Source organism: Pimephales promelas, chromosome 5 (genome assembly GCF_988280905.1).
Source record: "Pimephales promelas chromosome 5, fPimPro1.hap1.1, whole genome shotgun sequence".
Lineage (NCBI taxonomy): Eukaryota > Metazoa > Chordata > Actinopteri > Cypriniformes > Leuciscidae > Pimephales > Pimephales promelas.
Genome location: NC_142773.1, coordinates 35,789,439 through 35,803,332, shown reverse-complemented (window position 1 = coordinate 35,803,332; position 13,894 = coordinate 35,789,439). Strand labels below are relative to the sequence as shown.

At 37.7% G+C, this 13,894-nt stretch overlaps 1 protein-coding gene across 1 annotated transcript; it reads right to left on the bottom strand.

The window, feature by feature from the left end:
* Positions 1 to 700: 700 nt before the first annotated feature.
* On the bottom strand, positions 701 to 10,260 carry pif1 (PIF1 5'-to-3' DNA helicase homolog (S. cerevisiae)). The gene is made up of 13 exons (XM_039677745.2): positions 10,104 to 10,260; positions 9,332 to 9,900; positions 8,075 to 8,204; positions 7,857 to 7,982; positions 7,419 to 7,572; positions 6,901 to 7,015; positions 4,283 to 4,389; positions 3,898 to 4,037; positions 3,509 to 3,615; positions 3,337 to 3,424; positions 2,222 to 2,367; positions 1,180 to 1,371; positions 701 to 943 (listed from the first exon to the last, which is right to left on the bottom strand). The coding sequence occupies exons 2-13, from the start codon at positions 9,893 to 9,895 to the stop codon at positions 890 to 892; spliced, it is 1,923 nt and encodes a 640-aa protein (XP_039533679.2). The 5' UTR covers positions 9,896 to 9,900; positions 10,104 to 10,260; the 3' UTR covers positions 701 to 889.
* Between the last annotated feature and the right edge of the window lie 3,634 nt (positions 10,261 to 13,894).

Sequence of the window (13,894 nt, the reverse complement as noted above, 5' to 3'; positions counted from 1 at the left end):
TGCAGGTGCTCATGTTAATTAATGTGCATTGTCCCTTTTAAAATAAAATTCGTACTCTTTCCCCTGTAATGTAAACCGTTACACAGCACTAGAGAAAGAATATTCAATTAAAATTACCAAATCAAATCATACATATAAAAACTAGGGGTGTAACAATATATCGTGCCACAATATATCGCAATACAAAAATGCAACAATACATATCGTGGATAGTGACAATATGTATCCCCCAAAATAAAAATGACTGTGTGAGAAAAAAAAAAAAATCAAGTTTTCTGAGTTTTAGTTTAAGTACTACCTTAATATAATTTTGATTATAATATATAATAATGCAATGTGGGAATATTTGTGGGTCCCAATAATGCCAAATGTCTGATATATCTAGCCAGTGAAAGAATGCAAGCATATTCATCTAAAATAATGCTGTATTTTCAGCTTCAGAATCATGAATATTTTTTTTCTGGTGTCACCATTGTCCTTGACATATAAGCACCAAGTCATTATTATTGCGTAATAATATTGTATTGTAAGTTCAGTATTGTGATACGTATCGAATCGTGACATGATGGTATCGTTACACCCCTAATAAATTTTTTTTTTTTTTTACAACCATTGCCACAAGCAAAACCCTGCTTAGGCACTGATGACAATTTGCTCTGATGAAAAGCATGTAAACATGAGACTTTCATAACCCAATTCATATATTAAAAAAACAATTTTATTAAAAGAAAAACATGATCAAAATAAAACAGGGTTTAGACAGTAATTATAAAAATAAATATTCAGCTGAAAGCAGCATAATTTATCAAACAAGAAAAACACTAACTCAATGTTCCTGATGAATCCATGCACACAGTGCATATAAAAACTACAGCTTCCGGTCACTTCCTCACCAAGGGTAATTCTCCTTATCGCTCTGTCCTACAAAATCATTCATCGAAGACTGGAGGAAGAAAAAAAAAAAGTTGAATCAGAGACCTAACAATAAACTTGTTGAAAACTAAAATTGGTCAATTTGAGTTCTGAAATGATCATCCAGTAAATTTGAGCTTCCTGCTGCCTTTTATAAGACAATCTAAGATAATTTAGATTCAATCTTTTAAAATCACACAGGTCTAGAAAGAACACAGAAAAGGGCAATTGTCTGAGGAACAGAGAGATTGTCCAAAGTGGACTAACCTGCATGAGGAGTCTCTCTTTCCTCAGTCTCTTGTAGAAGAGCAGCACGTCCTGGTTGGCCTGCACCACTCGAGGATCAAAGTCCATCACACGCAGGCCTTCCAGACTCCGAGCCCGTGACAGAGCAACATAAGCCTGCCCGCTCTCAAACACACGTGCCAAAGAGATCTCCACACAATCCAAAGTCATACCCTAAACACACCATACAAAGAGACACCAGCAATTTACTTTAACAATCTAGGCATAATTTACTAATAGCAGAACATAGTTAACTTATAAAATACATACAACAGCCTACAGATAGTTCCCATCCTTGATTCTGATTGGTTGAGCCACGTTAAAGCCATCTAAACAGTTGCGATACACAATGTGAAGTCAATAATTCTAGATCAGAATTTAATCAGATACACAAATTACCGAATTTGAACGTAGCCCGAGTCTGTGTGTTGCAACTTGCTTTGCAATTGGACTGTTTTAAAAATTAAAAAGCCAGAAGTGTCTGAAATGTATTGTAGAGTCTTCCAGTTCTGTAAACTCTTTTTGAACTAATTACACCGATAAGACTGGCCCACGTGTTTATAGTGAGGAATTGATTTAATATGCCATTTTCCCCAGTTCCCCCACCGAGCATTGGGACGTGCCACATGCAACGTTTCTGAAACATTTGCCAGACACCCAATGAGCTTAATTACTCTCTGACAATGTTTGCAACAACTTTGACAGTTCATCAGTGCAGAAGGCACAGAAAAGGTCAGAAATGATGGGTAAACATGGTGACTAGTTAATGAGTCAATACAGAAGCCAGATCCATAGTCCTGAGCATCTGTTCACAGATGCACAGAAACACAGTTCCAAAGCCAAGTCATTTTATTTTAATGGGACTTTCAATGAACATCGCATGATCATTTCCTCTAGGGCCCAGAACAGAAGGAGATCAACGGAACAATCTTGTAATATTAGATTTCATTCTATGCATTCAGCTGATGCTGGTTTGACTCACTATGCATAATGAGTCTTGATGGGGCTTCATAGTAGAGCTCACCTGACTCTTGTGGATTGAAATGGCCCAGGCCAGTTTGAGTGGCAGCTGCTGTCGGCTCAGGTACAGCCCCCCGGACGCTTTAAACATCCAACGCTCTCTCTTCATTACCTCGACAGCCCCGCAGAGGAATCGCACCCGAGGGAGACCTGTGGGAGAGCGATGTCACAACATCTCACTGCATGCGTTCAAATCCTCTAAAATATGTTTGTGTTCTAGAACCAGCCACGTACAACAATTAATGAATGATATTTGGGTAAATCTCAAAGCCAGTCAAGAACATCTCGGAATTAAAATATGAACAGTTTTAAATTGACATCTCTAATTTTATCACAGGAATGAGGAATTAAAATATATTAAATCTTACTAAAAAAAAAAAAAGTTTGTGACTTTCCTGTTCGAACTTGTTCATCAAAATGAACAAATCTTTTCCGAGTCAATTCATTCATTTCGCTCGTTGAATGAACCAAATGACACGAGAAAAGATTTGTTCATTTTGATGAACGAGTTCGAACAGGAGAGTCACAAACGCGCATCACAGAACAGAGCAAGGTGAGCATTTGAGCTTATAAAACTTAAACTTTTTTTTTTTAAAGAGTGATCGATTTGCTTGATAAGACCCTTATTCATCGTCTGGACTCGTTTAAAGCGTTTGAACAGTTTGCACTGAAACGGTCTTTTGGACCTTGAACCGTTTGGTTCCCATTGAAGTCCATTATATGGAGAAAAAACCTTAATTTCTTTTCGACTGAAGAAAGAAAGACACGGACATCTTGGATAACATGGGGGTGAGTAAATTATCAACAAAAGTTTTTTTAAGTGAATCACCAGTAATTACATTTAACAGGTAATTATGTCGAAACAGCATGATGTCACAAATCAATCTCAAATGGTCCTAAAAAATTAAATTCAATCCTTTCTTACAAAACATAACTGTTAATTTCTCCCTCTCATAGGGTTGAAATACAATAGATATTATTTGTGAGATAGAACCATTTATTTGCTGATAGCAGTATTGTTTTTTTTATGATGCAATTTTCATAAAAAACACTTGTGACAGAGAAAGTAAAATACAATGCATTTGGAAGTGTGGGTCACTGTTTCGCAGTCAGCCATACCTTGATTCCCCGGCTGAAAGTCAACCACTACTCCTCTGGCTCCATTCACTAGACCCCTCTGGACATCCAGGTTTTTAGTAAGCATGACCTGAACAAATAAAAAAAGGTCCTTGCAAATATTTGACATTTAAAAATCAAGAGCACATGTTAGCCAGAAGGACATAACACCAACCTGAGCGCCTACTTTGAGCTGTAACAGCCGGCTCACTGGACTCTGGGCGTCAATTGTCTGAACCAGCATAGGGTCACTATCCAAAGCTTCGAATACTCTCATTGCCCCTGCAAGTAAACACTTAAGAGACTTAGAAATGTGTAAGACCGTATCTCACTCAACTGACAGTTTGTGTAGATTAGAAACAAAAACTACATGGTTTCTAGTGCCTTATGTCACTCATGAATCAGATGGTGGATTTCTAGAAACTATTTCAGTGATCCATTCCCACCTATTCATGTCACAATTAACAGCGATACCAGAACAGCCAGCCACCACTTGATGCGACCAGCAAACCACGTCACATTTCACACATCTCCTGTTTAAAATTAGGTTTCAGTGTGACCAACCTGGTAACTGTTTGAGTTTATTCTCATTGGTGAGCTCCACATCATCCTTGTGTGTGCACAGCCTGGTTGCTAGGATACCATCCCTCTCGATGCAGTGATTGGCACTTCTCAGCAGCTGTGTGGTAACTTCCTCTGTGACTCTACAGCATGGAGAGCCACCGTTACAATAGGATCAACATGCTGACGAACTCAGTCAATTCACAACTTCACTGATCACAAGATGAAGCGTGAGAGTTGCTCACAACAAGACGTATAAAAAAAATAAAATTATTCACACCTACGAGATCCACTTACGGTCATGGAAAAAACTGACCATGAACCACAGGGATTACATCCCAAAAACACCCGGAGCCAGTGAGTCACTGCATTGGTGAGATATCAGTACCTGCCCACTCTCACAGCCTGGAGGAGAGAAATGAAGGCCTTGTCCGTTTGTCTGCGCACCTCCATCAGCTCCATGTTCATGTGGATACACTTCCGCCAGCTTCTCGACTGAAAGCAAAATAAATGTTTCGTATCTTATTCTTAGAAACTCGCACAGTGGATATCCAGAACAGTTCTACACATAGAAACAAATTTCAAGACTTTACAATGTACTCTATAGATTACAGTGGTGGAATGTAACGAAGTACAAATACTTCGTTACTTTACTTAAGTACATTTTTCACGTATCTTTACTTTACTTAAGTACAATAAATAGTGCCTACTTTTTACTTTTACTTCGTTACATTTTGCAGCAATTATTATACTTTCTACTCCACTACATTTCTACAACTTCTGTTACATTTTCTGATCAGTTTTTCCCCTGCCAAAACGTAATCTGACCGTCCGTGCGTTGCACGTTTGTCTCACCAGTGACGTTTGGTTGCCATAGATACAGTACATCAACCCGGTCACACTAAATGCGTCTCACACGCAGTGTGTTTATCGTGCAACTCATACGCGAAAATTTGTTTTTACGTGCATAGGAAACACACCGTGTGTAATATATGTTTGGGTTTGGTTAGGATTATGGCAAGCCAAGAGGTTCAGAATTACACCATAAATTAATCTCGTTTACTGCCAAACATAGTTACTAACATATAGTAAGGATAAGCATGATGTGTATATTGCCTAATTGCAAGCTTGTTTCAGAAATGGTGACATTTTTTCCATCATTATTGAACATCATTATAGGAGTAAGCTATTAGGTTGAATGAGTTAGAATTAAATGTTTTATTAATCATTAGAAAATAGACATTCAGATAATAAATGCAAGTACTTTTACTTTTAATACTTAAAGTACATTTAAAATAAAGTACTTTTTACTTAAGTATGGTTGTCATTGTGTTACTTCTACTTTTACTAAAGTAAATATTTATCTGGGTATTTGTACTTTTACTTAAGTACTGAGATTCAGTACTTCCTCCACCACTGATAGATTATCCACAAATGAAAATTGCCATGATTTACTCACTTTTTCATCCATCTTCAAACACTGGGTCTCATTCACTAGTAATGGTGTGGATTATTTCATATTTGTGACTTTCCACACACGCTTTCAAACAAATAGCGCTCTTTAAATGCGCTCACCAGATCCTCGAGTAACCCCAGGTGTGTCACTCAAAACCAGTTCAAACACTTATCCAGATCCAGACTACAGACCTCTCATTGGCCAGCTGTACATACACATAAATCTGCTTTATTCACAGAGACCTTGCAGCTGAAGCTACAACACAGCTTAAAAATGTGCAATCTTAAAAATCTAATTATAGTCATGTTAAAGGTGCTATATGTATTTTTTAGCAGCCTCTATTGGTGATGTTTCAGATTGCAACAAATTTTTACAAGAGCGCTCATGCTCTTTCGTGTGCTCGAACACAAGAGCGAGAACTCATGGTACACGGCCACACTGAGACTTTCAATACACCGGAGAAAGTGTCACACATCGTACATGATAACGTTACATTGGTGGTGTTATCTAGCGTAAGGCATTTTACTAACTATGTGTATCTTTCACAATCAGCAATGTCAACATAGGTGAATGTATAATAACGAAAAACGGTTAGTGAACTAGACTGAACAATTTCAGTGTAACAGTAAGAACTTAGGAAGTAACATTACTGCACTGAACGTGTCTGGGAATGTGTATTATAAACAATATGATAATAGTGGGATGAGTGATGTTAGACAGTAGATCAGTTACATCCTAAAGCACCTACTTTTTGTTGTACCGGAACAGTCTTTTGTATTCATTTCATGTCTCATGTATGTTGTAGTTTATTTTGCTATTTCATTGCAGTTTACCATTATTTCAGCATATCTGAAAGCTTATCACAATTTATCACAAAAAGAATAGCGGAGGTCTCTCTATAATTCAAACGCTCTCCTGACGTTGATCCGTGTTTTCGTCCTAAGTCGATCTGATTCACGTTTGGCCTGATGAGCTTCACCAGATAGATTTTTGTTTTGTTTTTTATATTTATGTGGAGTTTGTGTTGGAGTCAGTGTTGTGCTGGTCGTTTTTTGGTGTTATCAGGCTCCATGTTGTCAGCTTCAGTGCCGTCGCACAGACTGTATATAAAAGGAGAGAGTCTCGGGAGCGCGCATGCACGTCACATCCAATGGATTTTACAGAAAATCCGACCCTGAGACTTCACACAGAAATAGAAAAACTGGCCTTCAGAGATAATAGCAAAACCGACAAGTGGATCATTGTAATGTGTGATTACAATCCCTACACACAGGCAATAAAAAAAGGATTTATTTTCGAAGAAAAGCTACATATAGCACCTTTAAGTTACGAATCTTTTGAAGCATCAAAGTTAAGAGACTTTAAACCGTGGGATAGAAACCTCTGAGGTTTCATTAAAAATATCTTCATTTGCGTTTTGAAGATGAATGAAAGTCTTATCAGTTTGGATTGTCATGAAGAGGAGTAAATGACTCCAGAATTCTCATTTTGGGGTGAACGAACCCTTTAATGCCAAGTCAGATGCAACTATGCCTAAACGAGGGTAGTACCTGGAAACAAAAGTTAGCTTTGTCCTTTCCTTTTGAAACAGGAGGAAGTTGAAGAAAGTCTCCGCACACAATCAGCTGAATCCCTCCAAATGGCTCAGTTGATCTTCTGATGGACCTAAAAAAATAATAATACACAGATGAGGCAACTCTGACCTAATATTGCAATATTTAGTGTTGTTCCTTTCCTTCAGAACAGATGAGAATTTTTAAATATACAAGAGTAGGACTGGGAGAATTGATAGTTCAAATTTCTGATCCAAATCACATTCAAAAATTAGTTTGCTATCTGGCGTTCATTAGAAGAAAATCCATAGTGACAAATTCAGATGCAACCAATCACATTAAATGAAATTACTAAACCATTAACAACAGCAAAACAACCCTTATCACCACATTAATTGATAAAGAAAAAATGAAATTTAATTTATCCATGTGGAAAATTAAGTGCGATGAGATAAACCGGTATCAATAACAGAGTTATGTTTATTTTTGTCATAAGTTCTCTCAGTGTGGTTCACCTGGCTATGGCTTCGAGTTTGTCAAAGAACTGAGCCTCCACCATTGAGATCTCATCAATAATGAGGTGTTTGCAGGAGGTCCAGTGCTGCAGAACCCCAGGACGCTGAGCGAGCTCAAGACACTGTTCAAGTGGAGCAGAGCCAGACCCAATACCTGATAACAAGAGTGACAAAAAGGACTCACAACAGCACAACTCGGTTTCCAGACTTGAGAAATGTGTTGATCATATGACACTTCAGAAAAGTGACCCTATGTTGTGTACATACTGAAATAAATCTGTCACCTATGATTACTATTTGATTTGGGGTGAAGGGATACTGCCATTTCGTAAAACCTTTGCCATCATCAATTATATATGAGGAGATTTCCTGATGAATGCATGTTTGCATTCACTTTTCAGAGACAAGTGAAATCATTTGAACTTGAAATTTTGTAACCTGCAAAATTGTGAAGTGTGGTCCCTCCGATGTGACAGGCTGCGACGCCAGTGCTCGCGGTTGCATATGTGCTTTTTGGAGGCAGAGAGCCTACAATCCTTTTGAGCAAGAAGGACTTCCCTGTACCTAAAATAAAGCCATGAACAGATTATATTCATCGGTGGCTATAAGAAGTAACAAAATAATTAAATACATAACTATATTCATAAGTTCATTACCTGCACTGCCTGTGAAAAACACATTCTTGCCACTCAAGACTGCATTGAGAACTGCAGTTTGTTCTTTGCTTAGCTTTTGTGCCACGGGCAGAACCAACACAGGCTTCTTATTGGGGTGAAGCGCCTTAACCTAAAAGAGATAAATAAGTCCATAATCCTGCGAAACACATGATAGCATTGAAAGCAAGCATTATGTCAACAAATAGTAAGTAAATGCTCAACTTTGTAAACAATGTTGAATCTCAGAAATATACCATCAATTCATAAAAATGAAAATGGGAGAAATGATTGAAATTGCATGATTGTGGTTACAAAAATAGTTTACAACAATAAACGTAATGAATATAAAGTTTAACAAATGAATATCCATTAAAGGAGTAGTTCACTTTTAAAAAAACAACTTTTGCTGATAATTTACTCACCCCCATGTCATCCAAGATGTCCACGTCATTCTTTCTTCAGTCGTAAAGAAATTAAGGTTTTTGATGAAAACATTACAGGATTTTCTCCATATAATGGACTTCATTGGCAACCAAACTGTTCAAGGTCAAAATGAGAGTTTCAGTGCAGCTTCAAAGGGCTTTAAACGACACCAGACGATGAATAAGGGTCTTATCTAGGACCCTTCGAGTAATGACTCGAAAAGAGATTTGTTCATTTCGATGAACGAGTTTGAACAGGAGAGTCATGAACGCTCATCACAGAACAGAGCAAGGCGAGCATTTGTGCTTATAAGACTTCAACTTTTTTAATTTATTTGTTAAATGACCGATCGTTTCGTTAGATAAGACCCTTATTCATCGTCTGGTGTCGTTTAAAGCCATTTGAAACTGCACTGAAACTCTCATTTGGACCTTGAACCGTTTGGTTCCCATTGAAGTCCATTATATGCAAAAATCCTGGAATGTTTTTATCAAAAAACTTAATTTCTTTTCGACTGAAGAAAGAAAGACGCGGACATCTTGGATGACATGGGGGTGAGTAAATTATCAGCAAATTTTTTTTTAAAAAAAGTGAACATATCCTTTAACTGAAGTGTATTGGCAAATTTATTTTAATAGTTTGAATGCATTGTTAAAGGACAAAACCCTCCTTTTCAAGAGAAAATGACATTTTCTTTTCAACTACCTCCTTCATTTAGTTAAGAAATGGTGCGTTAAATTTAAAACTAACAAAAAGTAACTAAAAATAGCTGTGCTTAAGACAAATGTGCATTGTATTAAAGGGAGCACAAGCCTAACAAAAGGATGAACATACCGGACTAGTGTCACAATCAGGTCTGGGTCTTTTCACTTGCTGTTTCCTTTCACCAAAGACCTTATTGACGGGTCTCTCTGAAGGACCTTTGGGTTGAATAGGGGCGTTCACTTTACTTCTCAGCTCGTTTGCTTTCTGTACATCTTTCAGCTGGAGAGGACTGACGGTCTCAAAGGCTCTAGGAAGGCCGGCTCGTAGTTTAGCCCTACCACTCACAGGCTTGTTGCTTAGGGATGCTTGATGTTTGATGCTGAGGGTCTTGAGGAACACCTTCAATCGATCCGGTGGACAATCAGAGACTAGAACCTGTGTGCTCTCCGGGACGAATTTAACGGTGCATTTACCATCCTTTGCGAAGCGCGTAAAGAGCTGGAAATCGCGCAGCATGAAGTTCTGAGGAGTTTTGCCATCGTGGACCCGCAGGACCATCTCCTGAAACTCGTTGCGCCCTAATGTGACGGTGGCTTTGCGCATGAGCTGCCGTTTGATGGCTTGCCCTGCAGGATTCAAGCGCTCCACGGCCACGGTGCACTGAAGCTCAGCGGGATCAATGTGTCCCAACATTTTACCTTGAAAGAACAGAAGAACCGCTAAAAGCATGTGATCGAGTATCTTATAACTTTTAGCTTGGGTCATACATTTTATTTCCTAACCTACATTAAAGAATATACATGCAACAAACATTAATCTCAACTGAAATGACAAATCTAGCGTAAAAATACATGTTAATGCCTTGTTATTATTTTACTTACTACAGAGAGGACTAACTCACCTTCCTTATGAGCTGTTAAAAACAGCAAGGCACCACCAGCAGCTGTTGTTCATATACCGTATGTTGCTGCCGGCTGCTGCTCACGCACGATTTTCGAATAGTTCCGCTCTACAATGATTGGTCGATTTTGGCGACCTACTGACCAATCAAAGCAGAGGCATTTAAACAAATATCCAATCAACGATTGCGCTTCCTAAACGTAAGCAGCGGGTCCGCCTACAAGCAAGCGCTCCACCAATGAAACGGCGTTGGTTTTCATTTCGTCGTCTTTCTTTTGTGCATTCAGCTCATAGGCAGTAAATCATCTCATGGACTGGAGCGTCTACAAAAACCTAAACCATTGCTAAACGATTATTCAAATGATAATTTCTGAAGTCACAATTTCAGTAAAACTAAAATGGAAAAAAGGACAGAAAATGGCAATTGATGAAATAACCGTTTTTTATTCAGTTCTCAAAACACATTTCTCAAAATGTTTAACACATTTCGCCTGTGGAAAACCACATATTTCAATTGTCTTAATGATTTAAATGCCCTAATTTTAAACATGTTTAATTAATGTTGTGTCATCATTCATAAAGCACAAACACATAATATTTATCCATGAGTCAACATGATAACACACATATCAGAATCTAAAGATAATAAATAGGACCATAATGTCAGAAGATCAAGAAACTCTACAGTTATGAAGTTTGGCTGAAGGTGCAGAAGATGCCAAATGTATTTATTTTTCACTGTGCTGTAGCCTAATTGACAATATAATGTAGGCTATTGTGTGTTGCATAAAAAGTTCATATTCAGGTTTTTGGTATTTGAACTTTTTTCTGGTGCTTTTCATCTATACTACTACTTACAGTAGTGTAATGAAAATTAATTTTTCCTAAAGTTTATTGCAAGGCCATCTCCACGCTTTCATGTTGTATACTGTACAGCAAACACTGCTGAGCTGCAAATATTCCCGATTCCCAATAAGAGATTTTTGTAATAGTGTTCTCTAGGCAGGAATGTAATCTGTGTAGCCTATTTGTAGGTTTTGTGTTTCATCTGAGGCCAAAGTTTGATTCTGACAAAAGAGAATGTCTTTGAACATTTGACGTGACAATTCATGTGTAGAAGTTGGTGTGTAGTTCTGAGAGTTGTGAGAAACATGTGAATTGTTTCATGAATCGTGTGTTAGCAATCGAGAAAATTAACTAATTAAAGAGTTCATTATTTTATATTTTTGTATGTTACTTCCTTCCTTGAAACAATATAAATAAAAAGAAAGGTAGCGGCTACCAACATCACTTACATAAATAAATAGATATAGCCAAGGTCCATCCAGAAACAGCACTTGGCAAGTTCCCTGTTATTATTATTCATTAATAAACCAGTGATCTACAATTAGGCTAATTTTGCTTAGGTCATTTTCACACAGGCCATGGCTTAATGACAGTAAAACAAATGTCTTTTGATTTAGAGATGGTTAATTACATTTTCCAGGACAGAATATCAGTCATGGGTTGGTGTATTTCCGTAAACAAGACATGCTCTTTTACGTCAGCTGAGAAAGAAATTTCCAGGAATGGGTCACTGTCCCGCATCATTAGGCCCCGTTCAGTACATGCAAGCTTTTCTTTGATTTACATTCACTGGCAAGACGACAGCTGGCTGAGTTATGACACTCGGGAGAAGTGGGCAGTAGAATGCAGGCTAACAGTAAGGACTGCCTTCAGCCCATTGAAGATGTAGTGAGGTAAGAACAATAATCAGTAATACAATTAAGTATAATGACCATTTTAATTGCATACATTATTTGTGATATGTAAATAGGTTATGAGAGCCTGGATTAATTAGCAATCGCATTATGAGCTCATATCTAATCTAGCTTGCCACTCCTTCCAAGCAAACAGATCTGCTTCACTAAACATTCACATGCAAAGAGATCTTTGCCAAGCACAAATTTCCCCTCATAAATGTCCCTTTGAATAAAAGCGGAACTGCCATGACCACGATGGGGCACAGAGTGCCATCCACTAATTTTGGCACCCTTGGTAAATATGAGCAAAGGCGGCTGAGAAAATAAATCTGCATTGTTTATCCTTTTGAGCTTTCATTAAAAAATTTCACAAAATTATAACCTTTCATTGAAGTAAAAGAATTCAAAGTGGGGGGTAAATCATATAAGTAAAAATGCTTTTCTCCAATGCATGTTGGCCATAATTATTGACACACCTAGAAATTCTAATATACCTAGTAAAAATAAATAAATAAATATAAAATATCTCTGAATTACATTCATTTATACCTTTTTTTAGCACACCAGGGTGATTAGGAACTGTCCAGTCAAGACTTCCTGTATTACAGGAGTGTAAATATGAGTAAACACAAAGGCCAAAACCTCTTAATCATCCATCACAATGAGTAAAACCAAAGAATATTCTGATGTGCAGCAAAAGATTGTTGAGCTTATCAAAATAGAAAGTGGCTGTTGCCCTAAGAAAATAGCTAAATTCCCATTTCCATCAGGGCAATAATTAAGAAGTTCCAATCAACTAAAGATGTTACAAATCTGCCTGGAAGAGGACATGTGTCAATATCGTCCTAATGCACGATGAGGAGGAGAGTTTGAGTGGTCAAAGACTCTCTGAGGTCCACAGCTGGAGAATTAGTTGAGAAATTAATTGAGTCTTGGGGTCAGAAAGCCTAAAAAATAATCACACATCAAAAAGTCCTCCTCTCTCATCCAAAAACAAACTCCAGCATATTGTCAGACACAACTGGAACTTCAAAAAGGACTAGATTCTATGGTTCTATTCTATTCTAAGAGCTTTTTGGCAGCAAACATGGGTTTGGTGCAAACAGGGATAAATAGTACCCCATGCCCATGGTTAAATACTCTTCTGGATCTTTAATGTTGTTGGCCTATTTTATTTTGCTGGAGGTCCTGGACATCTTGTTGGGCCATGTTGGATCTTCCACCAGGACAATGATTAAAAAAAAATAGTGAATTTTTTTGAATGAAAAGGATAAACAATCAGCCACCTTTGCACATTTTTACCAAGGGTGCCAATATTAGTGGAGGGCATTGTATATAACATATGCAACATCCAGTACAGAAACAACCTCCATGAGGTGTTGCATTGAAGAGAAAATCATTAAAAATTGTACATAGATCATATATAATGAACCATGACAAGAGTTCCCCCTCATGAATGTGTTTGTACCAGCCAAACAGACTCATTACGCTTATCATTTCAGAATGACTGCTGTTTGTGCGGATTATTTGCTCTCACTGCATGCCATCTCTAATGACACCTTTCCACCACCACACATCACACTAGAAATGATCACACATAACTAGGCCTACAGTATAGTTTCCAGATTCCCACACCTTGGTCCCCATTAAATTGGGCTTTCATGCCTCATTTCTTAATTAGAAAAGTAAACCGTCTTGTATGCTGTCACAAAACAGCCGCCTGTAGACACCCACTCAGCATAAAAATATGTTTTTAGAGCTCCAGCGATCATTATCGTTCCTGCCTGGGTGAAATGTAAAGGGTAAGACCACGTGTAAAATAAATGAACCAGTGACTCATTTCACTCTTGACTCACCTCGAATAAAATAGAGCATCTCTGAAGAAATGAAGAACAGAGCTCAAATTAACAAAGGAGTGGTAATGGTGTCTCTATTGCAAATTTTGAGTTATGTTCAATTAAGTTTGATGTGTGTGCATTCAGAGTTGCTCTTCTGCAAACCTCAGTTGTAACAAGTGGTAATTTGAGTTGCTGTTGCCTTTCTATCACCT

Excerpts from the sequence above, each read along its gene's own strand:
- pif1 (XM_039677745.2), bottom strand. The coding sequence starts at position 9,895 with ATGTTGGGACACATTGATCCCGCTGAGCTTCAGTGCACCGTGGCCGTG. Across the intron at positions 7,983-8,074 it reads GTTTTTCACAGGCAGTGCAG|GTACAGGGAAGTCCTTCTTG; the intron begins GTAATGAACTTA and ends GCTTTATTTTAG. Across the intron at positions 3,616-3,897 it reads TAAACTCAAACAGTTACCAG|GGGCAATGAGAGTATTCGAA; the intron begins GTTGGTCACACT and ends GTTTACTTGCAG.